General features: G+C 40.0%; 2 protein-coding genes across 2 annotated transcripts; one reads left to right on the top strand and one right to left on the bottom strand.

Annotated features, from left to right (window-relative positions):
• Positions 1-291: 291 nt before the first annotated feature.
• Positions 292-1,146, bottom strand: LOC108946138 (uncharacterized). The gene has a single exon (XM_070189957.1). The coding sequence runs from the start codon at positions 1,144-1,146 to the stop codon at positions 292-294; it is 855 nt and encodes a 284-aa protein (XP_070046058.1).
• Positions 1,147-6,468: 5,322 nt separating this feature from the next.
• LOC104101976 (transcription repressor MYB5-like) lies at positions 6,469-8,517 on the top strand. The gene is made up of 2 exons (XM_009609549.4): positions 6,469-6,938; positions 7,721-8,517. Exons 1-2 carry the CDS (start codon positions 6,652-6,654, stop codon positions 8,274-8,276), a joined length of 843 nt encoding a protein of 280 aa, XP_009607844.1. The 5' UTR covers positions 6,469-6,651; the 3' UTR covers positions 8,277-8,517.
• Positions 8,518-23,239: the final 14,722 nt, after the last annotated feature.

The following is a 23,239-nucleotide window of genomic DNA, read 5'->3' as shown; positions in this document are numbered from 1 at the left end:
CAGTTGGGATACATGTCATATCCTCGTGCGACCATGCAAAGCAATCGGTATTAATTTTAAGGAATTCATTAAAAACAGACCTGAGCTCCGGGTGCAGTCCTGTCCTAAATGGAACTTCCTCTCTAGGAATTCCTCAAATAATGCCACATGCTCTAATTCTTCCACCATGGACTTCGTTGTGTCTGTCTCTTCTGGAACTTGAAAGTATCTCGGCACCTGATATTGATCTGATGACTCTGCTTCTGGGATAATTACTTGAAGCTCGGGAGTAGGCATCGGTTCCTATAATCTCTATGCTTTGTGTTCCTTTCCTTTGCTACTGGAAACTAAGATTGCATTCGTCTCTCTTACTGTTAGTTGCTCGCCTCTTATTTGTTTGATTCCTTCGGGCATTGGAAACTTCAGCAATTGGTGATATGTCGAAGGTACGACTTTCATATCGTGCAACCATGGCCTTACCAGGATAATATTGTATCCTTTATCGCCATCTACTACTTCTAAGAGAGTTGTTTTCATTACCCCTTTAGCGTTCGTGAGTAGCAAAATCTCTCCCTGGGTCGTCATACTCGCAAGGTTGAATCCAGCGAGATGCTTTGTTGCCGGAACGATAATCCCGGTAAGTTTATCTTTCTCCAATACTCTCCATTGTATGATATTAGCCAAACTTCCTGTATCCACTAGAACACGTTTAATCTTAAAACCTAACACATTTAAAGAAATTACCAGTGCGTCGTTGTATGGTAATAACAATCCATCAGCGTCCTCCTCCGTGAAAGTGATATCGTCTTCCCAGAGTCTTTTACTATGAGTTATTGATACTTTGGTCTTATTTTCCTCCGAAAAGGTGACCCCATTAATCTCGTTCCCCCCGAAGATCATATTGATCGTTTGGCATGGGGGTCCTTCTCCTGCTTTCGGAGATTCTATATTATCTCTATTACAACCGTAATTGTTCTTAGCTCGGTCGCTCAAGAATTCTCTGAGATGACCATTCTTTAACAGCGTTGACACTTCTTCCTGGAGATGTCGACAGTCTCTTGTCCAGTGACCGTTCATCCCGTGGTATTCGCACCATAAGTTAGGATTCCTCTGGCCGGTATCGTATCTCATAGGTCTTGGGAACTGTGCCCCTTTAATATTTCTCATGGTTGACACCAGTTCCACTATACTGATGTCGAAGTTATATTCTGATAACCTGGTGTAAGAAAGATCCCGAGACCCCGACGTCTCTTTATCTTGAAGCGATCTACTGTTTCGATCACGATCGGTCCCTCTGTCAACGGTGAACTTGTTTGATGCTCGGAAGTTCCTGCCATGGCCTTCTGTCCGCTCGTAGGGTAAAAGCCGGCCCCTTGAAGTTCTTCTGTCTGCGTCGCAGTCATCCTTTGCTTTAACTATGTTCTTCTCCCGTCCTTTGCCCGATGATGTGGATCCGACCTAGTCATCTTCGATCCTTATCTTCAACTCGCAACGGTTATGGACGTCTGCCCAAGTCATTGCTTGGAACTCTAGCAGGCTCTTCTTCAGCTTCTGGGAAGTGTCCGAACTTCTTGGGTTCAATCTTTTGGTGAATGTTCAGCTGCCCATTCATCCGGGACGGTCGGGAGCGACATCCTTTCCTTCTAGAATCAGGTAATAAACTCTCGTAATAATTCAGATTCTCCCTGTGCGATCCGAAATATATCGGCCTTCCGGGCTTGCACTTTTATGGCCTCAGCATGAGCCTTAATGAAGGAATCCACGAGTATCTCGAAGGAATATATGGAATGCTCGGGCAATAATGAATACCACGTTAAAGCTCCCCTCGCGAGAGTTTCTCCGAATTTCTTTAGCAACATTGATTCAATTTCGTGAGGAGCTAAATCATTATCCTTCATCGTCATTGTATATGTGGTAATATGCTCATGTGGGTCTGAAGTTCCATCATACTTTGGAATTTCAGGCATTTTGAACCGCTTCAGGATTAGTTTTGGTGCCGCACTCGGCTTGTACGGTAATTGAATATACTTCTTTGAGTTCGGGCCTTTCAATACTGGTGATGCGCCTGGGATTTGATCAATGTGGGCGTTTACTTCCTTCATGAACTGCAAAAGTTCATCCTTGAACGGATCGTTCTCCCTGTTGAGGCCAGATCTACTATCCCGGCCCCGTCGGAGCCAACTTCACCCCTGGGAGTGTTGTTATCGACTCGTTGCATCGTTTGATTTATGGGAACATCGAAAGGAATTAGATCTCGCATGTTTGCATTATTTGAAGCACCTGATAGCGCATGTTTCAGTTTTGTCATTACCTGATCCTGTCACGTGAGATGGCCTAGAATGATTGCTTGTTGCTCTTGCAAGACCCTCACTGTATCTGCTACATGCTCCTCATTGCGAGTGTCACTAATTGAATCCTCGAAATGAGGTTGTTCCCCTTGAATTTCAGGGTCGCGTGTGCTGTTATCAGTGTTATCTGCCATTTTTTTAATGATTTTTGCTAAGACAAAGTAATCAAAACACATTAGTAAAAAAGGCAAGGATCAATTCAATTGCACGGTTGTCTAGGCCCCACAGTGGGCGCCAAACTAGTTACCCGTAAAACGGTACAGTTGAATTTATACGTGGTTTCTAGACAAATGAATTAATTTGATCGTGAAATAATACAATAATTACAGAAATGTAAAATACTTAGGAGTCATTTCCCGAACCTGTTGAGGGTACCGCCTCAGCATCATCAGGAGTGGTCTCCCGAACCTGTCGAGGGTACTGCCTGTCATGCACCGGTGTGGCGTCGTTCCCCTCATTGCGAGTGTCACTAATTGAATCTTCGAAATGAGTCTGTTTCCCTTGAATTTCAGGGTTGCGTGTGCCGTTAACATTGTTATATGCCATTTTTTTGTGATTTTTGCTAAGACAAAGTAATCAAAACACGTTAGTAAAAAAGGCAAGGATCAATTCAATTGCACGACTGTCTAGGCCCCACGGTGGGCGCTAAACTGTTTACCCGTAAAACAGTATAGTTGAATTTATACGTGGTTTCTAGACAAGTGAATTAATTTGATCGTGAAATAATACAACAATTATATAAATGTAAAATACTTAGCCTTGAAATATATAGCAGAAATGATAGTTTTGTGAGCAAAGCGTCCTGGCACAGTAATGATGAGATCAAAAAGCAAGTTAATAAAATTGTATTGAGCTTTGTATAGAATACATTGTAAGTTTTGCCAGAAAATACGTGTCCCTTACAATGATCATTAACCTTATTATTTATACCTATGAAGAAGGTACTTGGGTCGTGCCCTTCTTTAATGTCAATTATGAGGAGCATTGATGAAGACATAACGATGAACATATATAAATGTCAAGTTCTCTGTAACGGGCTGTTGCTCTTAATGTTGTGGAATATCCCTCATTGAATGCTACCGGGCGCAGAGTATTCAATGCCTTTATGAATGTTATCTTTTCCGGTGACTCACAGAATAGTTGCGTCTGGTCTTACGTTCTTCCCAGCTTGGGTTCCACGTGTCCCTTTTTGGGTGGCCAGTGGCCACGTGCCATAACATATTTTACCTAATATAACTATATGTATAAATGTACTGTAAACAAAACATTTAGAAAATAATATTTCACGAATGTTTGAGAAAATCGTTCTCTGAAAAGAAATGTTTGATTCTTAAATAATATCGCGTGATCATATAGAAGAGAGAGTTGGGAAAACTATCACTAATTCTGGCGATTACGAAAGATATATTTAGTTCGATTTGCATTTATCAAAATTGCAATTTTGCTTTTTCTTTTCTCTTTAAAATTAAATTACTTTTTAATTGTTATGATTTAATATTGGGTTGGTGATTGCACTAATTGATCAAATAACACACTCGAAATTCTGGGTGGGAAAAGGTCACTGTCCTGTGCTCCTTTGAAAGTGAGTAATTCCTACTGGGAATGTTTTGATTGAAATTAGTTATGTGGCAAATAGAGTAAATGCTGATCTATATTTTGCGCCAATAAATTTAGATCTCCAAAAACTCCCTCTATTTACTTGTCAATATTTACTTTTATACGTTTTGCTATTTTAACAAGAATAGAACATACTATCTGAGTCTTCAAGTGAATGAGTAAATTTATTTCGTGGACCAATCTAAAAATATATCCAATCAAGTAAATTAAAAAAAAAGTCAACTAATTAATTTAATCATGTTTAACTAGATCTCTTCCTCAAATATAAATATCTCCACTTGATTATAAAAGTCCTGCAGCGTCCATAATTATGTTATTGTTTACGTAATTACGGTCTTTAATTCTGTCATATGTCGAGACTACTCATCTCTCGCATTCTCTTACAGATTCTGAAGTAAAGCTAGCGTCCGACAGATTCCATTGCTAAACAACATATTTTGGTCGCTAAATCAGTTTAATAGCGGGTCAGTGATATATTATTAAAGATTCCGTTAGATATGAGCAATTTAGCGACAGATTATCGATCAATTTCGTTGGAGCAGAGAGTCACAACTTACCTTTGTGCTCTTTTAGTTTCAATTTGACAAGTGTAAGAAGTAAGAACTCATAGAGTTTGTTCCATAAATTCTGTATTAGCAAAAGTTTTAGTGTTTGTGTGAATCGATTGTTAGATATCGTTCTATTTAGGATTAATTCTTGGCTAGTTTAGAATGAATTGTTCAGATATCGTTCAATCTTACGCGTATATATAATTAATTGAATTAAGAGACTCGATATCAATTGGTTCGCTTGGTGATCCAGTTTGCATGATAAATTAGTATCATAGTATGGTTTGGTAAATACCCACAGCGAAGCTATGTTGGCTCAAGGATGGTCAATTTACCCATTCGCCGAAAAATTATAGTATGTATAAGGTAAAATATTATTTGTTATTGATTAAAAATAGATTTTGAACACTCTTGCATAGCTCACCGGCAAAGGCAGTGGCGGAGCCAGAATTTTCATCAAGGGGTGTCAAAATATAAAAAATTAGCTATATCGAAGAGTCAAGGGGAGTCAACGCATAGTAAATATATATATAATATTAAAAAAATTATCTACCAATATAGTATAAATTTTCGGCGAAGGGGCGTCGCTTGACACCCCTTGGTTCAATGTGACTCCGCCACTGAGCAAAGGGTGTTCAAAATTTGAACTCCCTTATTAAATTTTTTGGCTTCGCCATCGTAAATACCTGATGCAAGTGAGTTTTCAATAATAATCTCCGGAAAAAAAAGGAAAAAGTTTTCTGGTGTGAAGTGTGAAGATAGAAAAAGGGGGAAGGGGGCAAGACCATACCTCTAAATGTGTAACAACATAAGTTATAAGAACTTGTCAAAAATTAAATCATATTTGTATATATAAGACTTCATTACATATAAATATGTTGAGTAGTCGATATAAAAGATTCAAACCAATGAACATCTTTATAAATAGTAATTGATAAACTATGGTCATGTCATCTATCAAAATTCTTTTGGTTTCTCGCTCGTTGTCCAGTACCCGCATTGAAGCCCGACTATATTCGAATTCACGATGGGTAGGGCCCCATTCAGAGGGGAGGGAGATAGCGCTAGTTTCCTACCAAGGAGTTTTCCATACCTAGGGCTAGAACTCGAGACCTCTAGTTAATGGAAAAATCACTTATCCACCGCACCACATCCTTTGGTGGTGTCATCTATCAAAATTAGACATTTCATATAGTAATTTAAACTTTCACCAAACGATGAGTTCTCTATAAAATTAAATTACTTGTTGCTTGCATGTTCGTCTTCTAAGGATAATCAATGCGTGAGCCCCATTCATATGTATATCGTTACCATTTCGCTATAAGAGGTAAAGAATGCATCTAATGAAGTCATTCTATTTTTGTTCATAATAGTATATATGAAGAAACCCAAGAGCAACTTCCATCAATTCGTACGTGAGCTGTTCATCGTGGCCATATTATATTACTTATAAAAGTTCTACGACCCTTCTTTCTCTATTTATATTTTATCGTAGCCATATTATATATCTCAACAATAAAAACTAAACATAAATAAGTGGCGTACCATCGAGGATGTGATGGGATGAATAATACTCTTCCATCCTTAATCGGAGTTTCTCAAATTTGATCCTTGCGAATGAAAATTTTTCTGATAAAACAATAGTGTTTCCCCTTACGGACCTATATATCACGAATTTGGATTAGTCGGACTATAATAGCTATTCTGATACAACAACAACAACAACAACTCAATATAATCTCACTAGCGGGGTATGGAGAGGACAGTGTGTACGCAGACCTTACCTCTACCCTGGAGTAGAGAGGCTGCTTCCGATAGTCCCCCGACTCCCTCCCTTCAAGAACTCCCCGCCTTGCTATTCTGATACCATATAGTTAAACAAAAACAATGTAGAAGTGACGCGTTCCAATTAAAAGTTTATTAAAACAATAAAAATAAAATCTACAAAATCAATTTGGGAAAACGTGCTGTAAGTGCAAAGAAAAAGCGTGTAACTACGTAGAACACAAACTCCCTCCCAAATATAGTAAGACATTATCACTCTCACTCACCCAACGTAACATACAACCAAATGTTGAGAATTCATCTCCATTTCTTTCTCACCTTAGCAAACTGAAAAAAGAAAAACTTCACAAACAAAGCAGAGAAACCAAAGAAAGATGAGAACACCAACATCATCAAAAACAAAAGTGACAGCATGTTGTAGCAAAGTAGGGTTAAAGAGAGGGCCGTGGACACCAGAAGAAGACGAGATTTTAACAAATTATATAAATAAAGAAGGCGAAGGACGGTGGCGTACTCTGCCAAAGAAGGCGGGGCTCCTCCGTTGCGGGAAGAGCTGCCGCCTCCGGTGGATGAATTACCTCCGTCCTTCCGTCAAACGCGGCCATATTTCGCCTGATGAAGAAGATCTCATCCTTCGCCTCCATCGCCTCCTTGGCAACAGGTCCTCCAATAATTTTTCTTCATATATTAATTGTTGTTTATATTATTGGCTTATTATTCTCTTCCTCAACTCTGATTTATATCACTTTTAGTTATATTATATTTTTCTCTCTTTTTTTTTTATTGTGAGATTAATAGAACTCACACATCGATCTATATTGTGTTGGGGATTTTGACCGATACCACTAACCTATAAGCCTGAATGGTTTTCTTTTACTAATCTTTTTATCGGCTCTTGAGTTTTTATTAGGGTTTGCATTATCTTTGAGTGTAATGTTTTGTTTAAATTTGGTTTTAGTGTCGGCCTAACCCCACACCACAATGGTGGTTTTTGAGTAAAAAAATAGCTTTGGTTTTAGTGTAATATTGGAAGATTGATTTTGAGATTAGAGAAATTTTCGAAAGTACATTTTATGTTGATTTTTTATGAAAATTTAGGTTTATTTTTATTTTTAATTTGAAAGGAAAATATGTTTTCATTTTATTTGTGGAAATTAAAGTATATCTATTAATTAAATAGCTGTTATTTTTTATTTTTTGAATAAATCAAAGAGGCCCTAATATATAATCTTACTTTACAATTCCAAATGTCTAAATGAAAGTTCAATTGTGAAGTCAGAGATCTTGAGATTGAACTCAACCCCCACAAAAAAAAAAAAGGACAATTTAGCACTCACAAATGTTATTCTTTTCCTTCTAGTCTATCCTTTAAATCTTTAATATTTATTTAATTAAATATGAATTTTCTTTCTTATATTTTTTATTACTTTGGAAATGTTGTAGGTGGTCCTTGATAGCTGGGAGAATTCCAGGAAGAACAGATAATGAGATAAAGAATTATTGGAATACTCACCTTAGCAAGAAGTTAATCAGCCAAGGAATAAATCCAAGAACTCATAAGCCATTAATAAACCATAATTGCTCAAGTGATGATCATATTACCAACAAAGCTTCTTCTTCTTCACCTTCTTCATCTTCAAAATTAGCAAATGATTTCAACACAATTCCAAACCCCATTTGCATTCCTTTCCAAATGGAAGAACCATTAAGAAGCATCAATATTAATCATCCTAGAGAAATTACGAGTCTTGATAATTATCAATATCAAAGTAACGCGATGCTTGCCAATTATGACGATGATCTAAATATTGTGGTTGAGGAAGATGATGAAATGAATTGTTGCACGGACGATGTCTTCTCCTCGTTCTTGAATTCTTTAATCAATGAAGACATGTTCAATAGCCAAAACCAACAAATTACCAATGGCATGTTCCCAGATTTTGATCCTTTGGTTACTCCTACACAGGATAATCAAGATAATCACCAAGAGAGTGGATGAATGAAGATGTTTATGTTGCCTTCTCTAATTACTTTCACATGGTTATATAAGAAATAGAAGAAGAATTTGGATTCTTATTCATTTTAAGCAAACCATTCTTTCTCAGCTTGATGATGTTCTAGCTTGTTTTTGTTGTTTTGATATGTAACTTATAAGTATGAACTTTAACCGTTATCTTGTAATGGAATATGTATGTGAGGTTTGCACATATCATAATGCCATAAGTATATGTTTGAGTTTATTTCTAGAGTAGTTTTTGGTTAACTCAACCCAAAAAGTTAGCTGAAGATGTGACACATGCCCAAGACCATATAATAAACCTGAAGTTAGCTATATATATATATATATATATATATATATATATTGAATTCCACAAAATGTGGGAAACAAAATACCCCCTCCCACTCCCAAGACTAGACCAAGACTAGATATGTGGTGGGTGAACATTGTAATGAGGGTTCAAATCGAGTAAACTAAGAATTATGATGAATCTGACTTTGATACCATGTTAAGAAAATATATTTTGGGTTTAATATACCGTGCAATGATATGCACTTGCATCAAAATTTTATTGAGTTGGGCATGACACTTATAATTTGTGAGAATGTTCGATTTTAGGTCCCCTCCTCTATGTAATTATATTTTGGATTTTAATATACAAGTGTATACGGTCAAAATCGGGCTTCCCCGATTTTGTATGGTTAATCGAGACTGGGGCTGCAAACCGAGGTTCGATCCCAAGTTATATTGGATCGTTACATGAATAGATATTGCCTAACTCGTGATTCAGGGATCGATCGAGATCGAGACCAGCTAAGGTCGAGAGCGAGAAGGATAGAGATCTAGCGAGATCGAATGAAGCCTGCTAAGTCGAATAACGGAAAGCCGAAAAGTCTGTGACCGGGCGAGGATTGTGGCGGAGATCTCGGCATGTATCAAGTCAAGACCGGTTGATTAGCCAATCAGGAGATTTCCTTCTGTATTTAGAATTATACCATATGTAGAACTTCTCTACTATATAATGGGGGTTTCAATCATTTTGTAAGGAGGACATTCACGCATAACAAAGTAATATATTACGTTTTCTCTCTTAAGCTCTCTTATTCAGTAGTTCAGTTCTTACTCTTCAATAATACACTTAGTTGGTACGAGGGCAACCTAGCTCAAGGGCCAAAGTTGCATGATGTATCAGTTTGATTTATTTTACAGTTAATTTCTAACTCCAATTCTCATATTTCTAAGTTTGTGCCAAGTGAAATCACATATCCTTAAAATCACTTACAAATTTGATTGTTATCCAATTTTAAGGTTAAACAGATGGGCGCCCACCGTGGGGCTAAGGATAATAGTGATTGTCTGGTGCTAATTTTCATAACATATACTGCTTTACACTTGTTCTTGTAAGCGTTTTTTTATTCCAGGATCATCATGATGAACTCTCAAGCAGTACCCACACACATCGACAATGGCCTTGGTTTTCATGGCAAAAACGACAACGTAGCCGCCCCAGGGAACGAAATGCCTCCAGTTGACCTCGAGGGAGTACCGGTTGCAGACCCCATCGACGTCAGTTCCCATGTTGCCCTAAATACAAATTTGGGTGCCGACCTCGAAAATAGCATCCGCAGAGACGTTCGATCAGCCGGTCAAAACGCACAGAGCGGCGATGAAGGTGGAATCAGCCTTCGAATAATATTCGAAATGTTGCAGGCTCAACAAGCTGCAATAGCACAACTCCAAAATCAGAACCATGCACCGAGTAGGGTCGAACTCGAGCCATCACAGAAAGTTGTTCACAGGGCCGAACCAGTGCCAGGGAGGTCAAATATGAATGAGTCAGGGACCGACCCCGCTATCTTGAAAATATTCGAGGAGCTAACAAAGCGAATTGAATCGGGGGAAAAGAAGATTGAAGCGAATGACAAAAAAATGGAAACATATAACTCCGAGCTGATCAAATTCTAGGGGCACCACCGATTTTGAAGGGTTTGGATTCAAAGAAATTCGTACAAAAGCCCTTCCCCCAGCGCGGCTCCTAAGCCCATTCCGAAGAAATTTCGCATGCCAAAAATTCCCAGGTATAATGGAACTACCAACCCCCAACGAGTATGTCACTTCTTACACATGTGCAATAAAGGGGAACGATCTAGAGGACGATGAGATTGAGTTCGTACTGCTGAAGAAATTCTGAGAAAATTTATCAAAGGGGGCGATAATATGGTACCATAATTTGCCACTTAACTCCATTGATTCTTTTGCCATGCTCGCAGATTCCTTCATCAAAGCACACGCCGGAGCAATAAAGGTCGAGACTAGAAAGTCGGACATCTTCAAAATAAAATAGAAAGACAACAAGATGCTCAGAGAGTTCGTATATCGGTTCCAAATGGAGCATATGGATCTGCCACCGGTCGCCGATGATTGGGTTATTCAGGCTTTCACTCAAGGCCTAAACATACGAAGTTCGGTAGCCTCACAACAGTTAAAGCAGAACCTGATCGAATATCCAGCTGTAACCTGGGCCGATATGTATAATCAGTATCAGTCAAAGATTAGGGTCGAGGATGACCAGTTGGGGGCCCCTTCTGGGTCCGTTTATCCAAACAGGACCATCGACAGAGTTAAAAGGGATATTGACAGGGAACTACGGTCAAACAGAGATCGATATCAGTCATACGGTGGAGATCGGAGAAACAACGGGCCTGGACGCAACCCCGTTTGAATTGATAGAAGATATGATCGAGGACAGAGCTATCGAGGGCTCATGAGTAAGAGTTGTTTCGACAGAAATGTCGAACCCAAAGAAGCACCATGACTATCGGAATACAACTTCAACGTTGATGTATCAGCTATTGTATCGGCCATTGGGCGCATCAAAGACACCAGGTGGCCCCGACCTCTACAGACTGATCTGACCTAAAGAAATCCTAATCAAATGTGTAAATATCATGGCAGCCATGGTCATAGAACAAAAGATTGCAGACAGTTGAGGGAGGAGGCAACCCATTTGTTCAACGAATGGCATCTTCGAGAATTCTTAAGCGATCGGTCTAAAAACCACTTCAAGAACAGAGATTAAAACAGATAGAATGAACAAGAAGAGCCGCAACACATAATCCACATCATTGTTGGAGGGGTCGATATTCCTTAGGGCCCCATATTCAAATGCATCAAGGTGTCGATCACGAGGGAAAATCGGACTCGAGACTACGTACCGGAAGGGACCTTGTCTTTCAATGACGAGGATGTAGAGGGGATCTTACAACCCCACAACGACGCACTGGTAATATCTGTCTTTATGAATAAAATTCAAGTTAAACGTGTTTTGATTGATCCAGCTATCTCGACCAACATTATTCGATCGAGGGTCGTAGAACAACTCGGCCTACAAGATCAAATTATGCCCACAGCCCGAGTACTTAACGACTTCAACATGGCAAGCGAAACCACCAAAGGTGAAATTACTTTGCTAGTAAATGTGGCCGGGACCATCCAAGAAACAAAGTTTCATGTGATCGAGGGTGACATGAGGTACAACGCCCTGCTCGGAAGGCCTTGGATCCATAACATGAGGGTAGTACCCTCGACCCTTCACAAAGTTTTGAAGTTCCCGACATCGGAGAAAGTCAAAACAGTATACGGGGAACAACCCACTATCAAGAAGATGTTTGCAGTCGATGAAGTGATACCGGTATCGACACTCTCATCAATGAAGGCATCTGATTCGAAGGAAAAACAGGAGTCCAAATAGCAACCACAGACACCGATCTCGACCCAATTGCAGGATCAAGGGATCGACGAGGATGACAACTACTGGATCCCTCGATCATTCATAGTTCCTGATGACTCCGACTCCACCAAGTCAATGGTCGAAGAGCTGGAACAAGTCACACTGGCCAAGCATCAGCCCAAACAAAAGGTATACTTGGGCACGGGGCTAACCCCCGAGCTCAAGAAAAAAACTTGTTCATTTTCTTAAAGCTAACATGGATTGCTTTGCTTGGTCCCACCTCGATATGACAGGGATCCCACCAGAAATTACCACTCACAAACTGAGCCTGGACCCTAAATTCCGCCCAGTGAAGAAACAAAGAAGGCCCCAGTCCGAGGTCAAACATGCCTTCATCAAGGACGATGTAACCAAACTTCTCAAAATAGGATCTATTCGGGAAGTAAAGTATCCCGAATAGTTAGTAAACGTAGTGGTAGTCCCTAAGAAGGGAAACAAACTTAGAATGTGTATAGATTATAAAGACTTGAATAAAGCATGCCCCGGGGATTATTTTCCTTTGCCTAATATTGATCGTATGATCGATGCCACGACCGGCCACGAAACTCTCAGTTTTTTCGATGCCTACTCCAGGTACAACCAGATACAGATGAACCAGGAGGATCAGGAAAAGACCTAGTTTATCACTAAGTACGGTACCTACTGTAATAATGTAATGCCATTCGGTCTAAAAAATGCTGGTGCAACTTATCAACGCCTAGTAAACCGAATGTTCAAAGAACAAATAGGAAAATCAATGAAAGTTTATATTGATGACATGTTAGTTAAGTCCCTGCGAGCAGAGGACTATTTAAAGCATTTGCATGAGACTTACGATATACTGATGGAGTACAATATGAAGCTTAACCCCGAAAAGTGTGCATTCGGGGTTGGCTCGGGCAAGTTTCTTGGTTTCATGGTGTCCAATCAAGGAATCGAGATCAACCCCGATAAAATCAAAGCTATCGAGGATATCACGGTAGTGGATAATGTAAAGGCCGTGCAAAGACTGACGGGGCGGATAGCCGCCCTAGGACAATTCATTTCGAGATCCTCAGATAGGAGCCACTAATTCTTCTCGCTTTTTAAGAAGAAGAGCAATTTTGCATGGACTCCGGAATGCCAGCAGGCCTTGGAGGAACTAAAGCGGTATTTATCGAGCCCGCCACTACTTCACACCCCGAAAGTGGACGAACAGCTTTACTTGTACTTGGCAGTCTCAGAGATAGCGGTAAGTGAAGTCCTGGTCCAAGAAGAACAAGGTACTCAATTCCCTATCTATTATGTTAGTAGGACCTTAGGTGAGGCCAAAACTAGATATCCACACTTAGAAAAATTAGCGCTTTCTTTAATAAGCGCCTCTAGGAAACTAAAACCATATTTCCAATGTCATCCAATATGTGTTATAACAACTTATTCTCATTGAAATATTTTGCACAAACCCGAGCTTTCGGGTCGATTGGCCAAATGGGCCGTAGAAATCAGTGGATACGATATTAAGTATCGACCCCGAACCGCCATCAAGTCTAAAATCTTAGCGAACTTCGTATCTGACTTTACGCCGGCCCTCGTACCTGAGGTTGAAAAAGAACTACTGATAAAATCGGGTACATCTTCGGGAGTCTAGACCCTCTTTACGGACGGTGCTTCGAACGCGAAGGGGTCCGGACTAGGCATCGTACTAAAATCACCCACAGGTAATGTAGTTAGACAGTCTATCAGAACTACAAAATTGACTAACAATGAGGCCGAGTATAAGGCCATGATTGCAGGTCTCGAACTAGCTAGAATTTTGGGAGCGGAGGTCATAGAGGCTAAGTGTGATTCCCTCCTCGTGGTAAACCAAGTTAATGGGACTTTTGAAGTCCGAGAAGACTGAGTGCAGAGGTACTTGGATAAACTACAGGCGACTCTACATCGATTTAAGGAATGGACCTTGCAACATGTGCCTCGAGAACAGAACAACGAGGTCGACGCTCTTGCAGACTTAGGTTCATCGGTCGAAGATGACGAATCAACTCGGGGACTATCGTATAAATCATGAGATCGGTAATCGAAGAAAGTCACGCCGAGATAAACTCCACAAGTTTAACTTGGGATTGGAGAAAAAGGTACATAGAGTACTTAAAGAACGGGAAGCCTCAATCAGATCCGAAGGAGTCGAGAGCTCTGCTCACAAAGGCAGCACAGTTCACTTTGTCCGAAGACGGAACACTGTTTAGAAGGACGTTCGATGGATCGTTGGCAATATTTTTAGGAATACTGACTACATCCTATGGGAAGTTCACGAGGGCACTTGTGGAAATCATTCTGGTGCCAAATCGTTGGTCCACAAAGTAATTAGACCAGGGTACTATTGGACCGATATGGGGAAGGATGCAAGGGAGTTCGTTCGAAAATGCGACAAATGCCAAAGGCATGTGCCCATGATTCATAAACCCGGGGAACTACTCCACTCGGTCCTGTCCCCATGGCCCTTCATGAAATGAGGAATGGACATCGTTGGCCCTCTCCCGTCGGCCCCAGGTAAGGTTCAGTTTATTTTGTTTATGACTAATTATTTCTCTAAATGGGTTGAAGCACATGCTTTTGAGAAAGTCATAGAAAAGGAAGCCATAGACTTCATTTGGGACCACATCATATGTCGATTCGGGATGCCCTCCGAGATTGTATGTAATAATGGAAAACAATTAATCGGCAGCAAAGTAACTAAATTCCTCGAGGATCACAAGATCAAAAGGATCCTATCAACACCTTATCATCCCAGCGGTAACGGACAAGCCGAATCGACCAACAAAACCATCATCCAAAATCTTAAGAAGAGATTGACCGACGCCAAAGGAAAATGGAGAGAAATACTACCCGAGGTTCTATGGGCATAACGCACATCGAAATCCAGTATCGGAGCAACACAGTTCTCGTTAGTTTATGGCGCCGAAGCTCTAATCCTGTTCGAGGTCGGAGAACCTAGCATCAAGTTTCAATATGCAATAGAGGAGTCGAATAACGAGACCATGAATACGAGCCTAGAATTGTTGGACGAAAGACGCGAAGCCGCTCTCGTCCGATTAGCCGCCCAAAAACAGCGGATCGAAAGGTACTACAATCGAAGAGCAAATCTTTGACATTTTAACATCGGGGACTTAGTGTTGAGAAAAGTCACCCTTAACACCCGAAATCCGAATGAAGGAACTGGGTCTGAACTGGGAAGGACCGTACCAAGTTCTCGAAATCATCAGAAAAGGATCCTACAAGCTCGGCACGATGCACGGCGAACAACTACCAAGCAATTGGAACGTATCACACCTAAAATGATACCACTGCTAAGGTACGACCCCTTCCATTTTCATTTATATTTTAAACTAACCCTTGCATGTGTTTGACCAGAAACAACGATGGATTCTTCGACATGAAGCCTTTAGATCTGAAAGCACGCATTGCACTCTTTTTCCCTTAGACCGTTTTTGTCCCAAATGGGTTTTTCGGCGGGGTTTTTAATGAGGCAACCATTGATCGTGCTAACTTAGAATTATTCAACAGTATCTGAGACTTCTTTATAATCAATCTCGAATACTGGGGGGCATTGCCCTTGAATGTCAACTGTGATGCGAGGAAGTTACTTCATGGCAGTAGGGTCTCGATAGAAACGATTTGCTAGGGCCAAACGGTCAAACGAACCGTGCCGGCGTAGTTTGCTTGAGCCCTGGCACATAACATGTACGCATGTATAATCATTTATAAAGAGAAGTATTTTTCTTTACCGATATCTCACACGTTAGAAAAAATTTTCTACTTTACAATTTCATACTCTCGATCTATTATGTAAACAGGCTTAAGAGCCGACCATAACCAGAGTTTGGATAATTACCCCCACGCTCGGGGACTGCCGTCCGAAAAATAAACGAGATCGAATTATTAAAACTCCGAGATCATAAGACCTTTTAGGCAACCCTCGATTTTTATAGGCCACGGCCACCCCACTCGGGGACTGACACTTCGGGCAAGCTCGATGTAAAATGGGAAAATAAGCCCAAGGGGCAAATCCCGAACTAAAGAGGCTATGGCTGAAATAACACGGTTCGGAGACGTCCGAATTCCATAACAAAACATGCCTTCAAATTCCCTCATAAACCGGTTAAAAGGGCTCCCCTCGGCAAAATCATAAAAGGCTTCGGTAATATCAAGCCTAGAAAACTCTAGCAAAATCATAAAAGGCTTCGATAATATCAAGCCTCGAAAACTCTAATGAGTACAAAATTGTTTGAACTCTCGAACAGTTCCTTATTGCATGCTAAGGCATTACAAGTTTTGCAAATACAAATGATAAAAAAACTTTTTCAGGTCGAAAATGGGAGAAAGCCATAAATAATCTTTTTACAAAGGCTATATCGGCCTAATACAAAAGCCTAAGGACTGTTTTTGCTTTGAGTTCGAGAGACCATCCTCGCTCAAATAAAAAACCTAAGGGTTACCTTACTTCGAGTTCGAGCAAGCACTCACTCAATTATAAAGCCTAAGGGCTATACTAGTTCGGTTTCAATCAAATTGTCCAAACCTCGGACCTTAGAATACAACTTCATAATTTTATAAGGCAAAAAGGAAGAAAGTTTATATATATGTCAAAAATCATTTACAAGGGTAGTATGGCCCGATCAAATTTCTCTACAAAAGACCGAAACGATCTTAAAAGAAACACAAAAATACTAATCCTAAAGGACTTAGTCTTCTCCGGGAGCAACATCTTCGCTCGCGAAGCCTTCTCCTCTTTCAGATCTGCTCATACTCTCAGAATCATCATCATCAGGAAAGGCTAACACTCTGGCTTCAGCTTCAAGCTCCTTAGCATTCTCGATATCGGCTGTAAGATTGAAGCCACGAGCATGGATCTCCTCGAGAGTCTCCATTCGAGACTGGCATTTAGCATGCTCAGCAACCCAGTTTGCTCGAGCCTAAGCAGCTTCGGCAACCTCCTTTGCTCGAACCTGAGCAGCTTCAGCGTCGGACCCGTATATGGCCACCATTGCATCAGTATTAGCCTTGGCCGTTTCGGCTTCCGATTTTGCTGCTGCAAGTTCTGTGGTCAGCCTCTCTCGATCGGAAGTTGCTGAACCCAACCGAGACTGGAACTCCTCAATTTTCTTGGCTTGCACCAAGGCCTTCTCTTTCAAGCCTTGGAGTTGGGTCTCAGCCGAGGCCAGTTGAGCTCAAGCAACCTCCTTTTCTGATGCAAGGCGGTCCATGTTATTTTTCCACACCACAGTCTCCGCCCTCACTGCATCCACTTCCTCACGAAGTTGCCCGATCATATCGAGCTTTTGCTGAACCTGTGGGACCGAACTGTTAGCCACCATGCCCGAGTCAGTGTCATTAACTTCAAAGATTTTTTTTACCTGCTCGGCCAGATCACCTTGTTCTTTCTGAGCTGCTTCTAACTCAGCCCGAAGTCCTCTGACTTCCCCTTCTCTCTGCTCACTGAGAAGATTGAAAGCATCTTTCTCCTCAGAGAGCCCTAAGATTTCGACCTCACACCGGCTTAACTCCCCTCGGGATCGGAAGAAAGCCTCACGATGAAGCACAGAAGCCTACAAAAATAAGAAAGAAGAAATTATACTAAAGGGGAAAAGTACAAGTATAACAATTGACATCGGCAAAGAAAATATGGACTTACCCGGTTTAGGGACTGTTGGGCTTCGTTGAAAAGACAAGGTACTCCCACCTCGTCCATCGGGTCTTGGTCTTCTTCCGTGACCAAACATCGAAGGTAGCTAGCCACCCCTATGGGGGCAGCAAGAACCCGGGCATCCTCCGGGACCGTAATAACGATTGATCGTTTGCACCCGGGATCGGCACTAGGGCCCGAAAACTTATTGGTTAGTTTAAAACTCGATAGAGCCTTGCCCAAACTCTTCTTCGGAACCTCCAAGTCACGCAGACCGGTGACACCTTCTACCCCAACAAAATAACCACTGAAAGTATCTTTCTCTCCGAGGGCTCCTTCCCCGTGACAAGTCTCCACGACCTGAGCATCGCATATCATCGACTCGGAAAATGAAGGAAACGAGGGGGAATCCCCGATCTCTATTGACCCAAGTGGGTCTTTTGGGGCACCGCCTCCGTCTTGGGGAGCCTCGAGCCCAGTTTCTATACTAGCATCCACCATTTCTTCAATGGTCTTTTTGCCCCGAGATAAAGCATCTTCGATTCTTCTTGGCTCGGGGACTTGGGCCGAAGTTTCCTTCTCTTCCTCATCGAGCCTAGACGGAGTAGTATCAACTTCCACCGGTTCTGGAGTCCTCCAAATCTCGGTGCTAGCTCGCGCACGGGCCACCAGCCCAGAGTCATCATCATTATCAATCATCATCTTCTTCTTCTTCTTCTTCTTCTTCTTCTTAATGCCTTAGCCTTTGGACTGACTCTATAGTCAGTGGGATTGTGTTCCCCTTGGATTTACGGGCTGTTCTCTTCTTGGGTTTTTGACCCTCGGGGTTCAAGGCCCTTTTCCGCTTATTCTTCTCCGCCGATTTTGAGATAGGTGGTGAAACTTCTTCATCACCGGACGGGGGTCTCATAGTCGCATCCTTTTCGACACCTACAAAAGGAGAAAGTAAGTAAACTCATGTTTGAAAAGATGTTTGAACGATAGACAAATTAGTAAGTCAGGAAGAAGGCTTACCATGAGTACGAGCCTCTCACCGACCCTTTGACAAATCGCGCCATGCGCGCTCGGCGTATGTTGACGTCGAAACCAGGCTCCTAACCCAGTTCTCGATGTGGGGAACCGCACCCGGCATCCAAGCAACGACTGAATCAAGAAAAACACTGATAAGGAAGGATGAAGAAGTAAAAATAACGAACAGAAATTAAAGACGGAATCATACTTACGTTTCATATTTCATTTCTCAGGAAATGGCATACTCTCAGCCGGGATTAGGTCCGTGGTCTTCACCTGAACGAACCAGCCCATCCAGCTCCGATCTTTGTCTTCATATATACTCGAGATGAGCGCCTTGGTGGCCTAGCATTGAAGCTTTATCAGCCCACCTCGATAGAGTCGAGGGCTATATAATCTTATGAGGTGGTCAAGGGTGAAGGGAAGCCCGTCGATTTTGCTCACGAAGAAGCGGAGCATTATCACGATCCTCCATAAAGAGGGGTGAATTTGACCGAGGGTCACCTGGTATTTCTTACAGAAGTCTACGATGACCGGATCGAGGGGGCCCAGCGTGAAAGGATAAGTGTAAATACTCAAGAACCCTTCCACGTGAGTTATGATCGCTTATTCTGGTGCCGGCATCACAACCTCTTTGTTTTCCCAGTTGCAATCTTTCTTCACCTGGTCAAGGAGGCTTTTGGGTATCGAGCATATATATCTCGATATCGGCTCGCATCGACCAGGAACCGATGAGGGTTTCTCGACCTTAAAGTCAGAATCAATGACACACCCCCCGGGAATAAGTTCTTCAGGGCGTGGCTCCACCACTGGCTTCTCGCCGGCCGGCCAAGATGAGGAAGCAGTCTCTTTCTGCGGAACAGTTTTAGATGTTTTGGCCATTTCATTTTTGTGGGAAAAAAAGAATGGAGACTGAAGTATTTGGTGTTTTAAGAAGAACAAGCAAAGAAACTCAAAGACCTGAAGATAGGAAGCTTTGAATAAGGCAAAGAAATATGGAGATTAGAATGAAAAATATTTGAAAGTAAAGTTTGAGATAATGAAGAAGGAGGCTATTTATTAGTTTCACAACGACGGTTCAAAACTGGTAGTGGCCGACCGTCGACTGACGCGCATTAAATACTTGGAAAATTGTACCGACGAGATATTTCGTTCACTTCTGCTGCTTATGTCACGACGATTACGTCATGATGTACCGAGGTGAAGATCGAAGGCTTAACTCATTTCTTGTCATTACTCTCTAAAAAACGAGGGGACTATCTTATACGGTCAAAATCGGGCTTCCCCGATTTTGTATGGTTAATCGAGACCGGGGCGGCAGACTGAGGTTCGATCCCAAATTATATTAGATCGTTACATGAATAGATATTGCCTAGCTCGTGATTCAGGGATCGATCGAGATCGAGACCAGCTAAGGTCGAGACCGAGAAGGAGAGAGATCTAGCGAGATCGAAGGAAGCCTGCTAAGTCGAATAACGGAAAGCCGAGGAATTCGTGACCGGGCGAGAATTGTGGTGGAGATCTCGGCATGTATCATGTCAAGATCGATTGATTAGCCAATCAAGAGATTTCCTTCTGTATTTAGAATTGTAACATATGTAGAACTCCTCTGCTATATAAAGGGGGTTCCAATCATTTTGTAAGGAGGACATTCACGCATAACAAAGCAATATATTACGTTTTCTCTCTTAAACTCTCTTATTCAATAGTTCGGTTCTTACTCTTCAATAATACACTTAGTTGGTACGAGGGCAACCTAGCTCAAGGGCCAAAGTTGCATGATATATCGATTTGCTTTATTTTACAGTTAATTTCTAACTCCAATTCTCATATTTCTAAGTTTGTGCCAAGTGAAATCACATATCCTTAAAATCACTTACAAATTTAATTGTTATCCAATTTTAAGGGTAAACAACAAGGTAGGGATCAATGTCAATCTCCTTGCTACCACAAGGCCGCTTTAACTAAAAGCAATCCTAACACATCAGGATGAATATAAAGTTCACATTAATTCAAATCAAGCATAGACTCTTAACATTTTACATGAATAACAAATCCGACATTTTTTGCTCATCATCTCCTCTTAAAACCTCCATAAAGCTCTAGATACAAAATTAAGCTGCAATAACAACATATTTCCATGTCATCAGAACTTTTACTTTCTTTTACAAGACTTAAAGTTTTTTTTTTTTAAACTTGCTTTTACCGGACTACAATAGTTTTGGAATATATCTTCTTCATGTCTTCAATTGTCAAGGTTTTGTCTACATCTTTCTTTATATTTGACAACAACATGAAGTACGATCCTTAGACCAAATATTCAGAACTTCAACTAAAAGCAGCTACCAGTCTGTTTATTTTAAATATACTGCACATGCGATTGGTAGGTAACTCTAGATATACATGCATATTTTACTTTCATTTTACTTCTCGAATAATATAGTTATAAGGTCCAATAAAATGAGACTGAAAATTACCTTAAAGATGCAATTCTTATTTGTCATAATAATATTATTACCTCATGCAATTCAAATTCTATCTAACATAATATTCTCTTAAGTTGGTGCGAAAAGTATGTATAATGGCCACCGTTCTAAAAGGTAGTCTATCCTAACCGTTCAAAAAATAATAATTAAACTAAAGTTGGAAATATTTCTTAAGTTCCTCTTTTCTCAATATGTCGTTAGGTAAATGACATCTTCTTCTGCATGTAAGCATGTTATATATTTTTTCTTTTAATCATAATGGGGAATGCTTTTACTTATAGTATAGTTTAATATTTGAGCACCTAATGGTCTGAAAATATAATCATGTATAGAATGCATTGCATTTTCTTGACCGAGAAAATATATGCATGATATGGTCGTATAACTAGTCAAAACTACAAGTCGAAACTTAGGTAGCTAACATGCACTCGGCTAATTTATTAATCTATCAATTTTATTGAACCGAAAATTATTCTAAAAAGGAAGAACGTAAAAATAAACCAGCCAATGCACAGAAAATTGCTGCAATATATAGTGCGTAGTTGGCGAAGAAAAAATGGTAGCTTGAAGAAAGAAAAATAGACAATATATTCAACAAGAACATAATTTTGAACTATATACACATGAGAATATGTATTCTAGAGTGCCAAAAATATAATTAAAAAAAGACATGCAAACATTGTTTCTGTTTAATACCATTTTACAAGCTCTAGGACTAAAAGCAGAATTTATTGAGATGACTTTGCATATAATATATCCTTTGCCATAATACGAGAAAAAATAATAAAATTCTACAAACTAAAATCGTTGACTCACCTTGAAAACTCGTAGCCATTGCCATGTTGGAGCTAGAAAAAGTTTCTTTTTAAAGATTTTCCTTTCGCTGTTTTTCAGAGAGTACAACTTGTGAAATAAGATTAGTTAGAAATTATTAGTGTAAAATGAAATTGTAGAAGAAAAAGAAGGAAAGAAAGGTTTCAGTTTGAAACCAACTACTAGAAGAGAGAAATAAGAATAGAAGAGCTTCCAACAAACCACTATTTATACCCCTCTGTCCCCCCACCCCACCCCACGGTGCATGCACCATTACGGTACTAGGTTTATTCGTTCCAACCCAATATTTTCGATGTGCAACATAAATATATGCGTAAAAATTTGCTAAAATTATAATGTACTCCTAACAAATAATCAATTTGAATTCATAACTTTAAAAATATAATAAGTTTATACTAATAACTTTAAATGTCGAACCCATAAAATATAGTTCTTTCATACGCCTCCTAAAAAGGGCATTGTATTAAGATAAGAATAAAAGAAAAAACCCTAATAGGAAAGGATGAGTCAATGACATGTAGAAACTTCCAAGTTGAATATTAGTTGCAAAGATATTTTGGATATTCATGAACAAAAATAAGCTAATACTTAGCTTGTTTTTCCCCTACAAAAGAAAATATGTATTTTTTAAAATATTTACAATCAATAGTCATCTTTTTCCTTTTTCCTTCCTTGTATAAGATTGACCGGTAGTTTTTGTAATGTGGAGATCTTGGCTAGAAATTGACAATACGTGACTTAGATAGATAGATACATGAAATATAAATGCACATCCTAACCAACAAGCAGCCTATGGACCTATTGACATTCTTTGTACCCGATGTTTATATTAAATCAAACAGAAATAACATATAGGGTGGTTTTGGTATGAAGAAAAATATTTTTCATGAAATATTTTCATGAAAAATGAGTGATTTTATCACTTATTTTCCCTTGTTTAGTTGGTGTGTGGTAAACGTTTTTCATAAAATATTTTTTAATAGTTGGTTAAAGAGTAGAAAATATTTTTTGTGCTACTCTCCTCACCCCCTTCCAAATACCCAACGTTTTTAGGACTCTATTTTCTTTTAAAATTTAATTATTCTTCTAAAAATTCACACAAATCAAAGAAACTAATGTGTTGCTTTACTTTTTTACGCAAAAATAACGTTGAAATTTGTGCTCCATAACTAAAAAAAATACTCCTTTTTTGGTTAAAAAAAAG

This window comes from Nicotiana tomentosiformis, chromosome 11 (assembly GCF_000390325.3).
Source record: "Nicotiana tomentosiformis chromosome 11, ASM39032v3, whole genome shotgun sequence".
Lineage (NCBI taxonomy): Eukaryota > Viridiplantae > Streptophyta > Magnoliopsida > Solanales > Solanaceae > Nicotiana > Nicotiana tomentosiformis.
The sequence above is the reverse complement of the archived record's forward strand: the minus strand, read 5'-3'. Positions and strand labels throughout refer to the sequence as shown.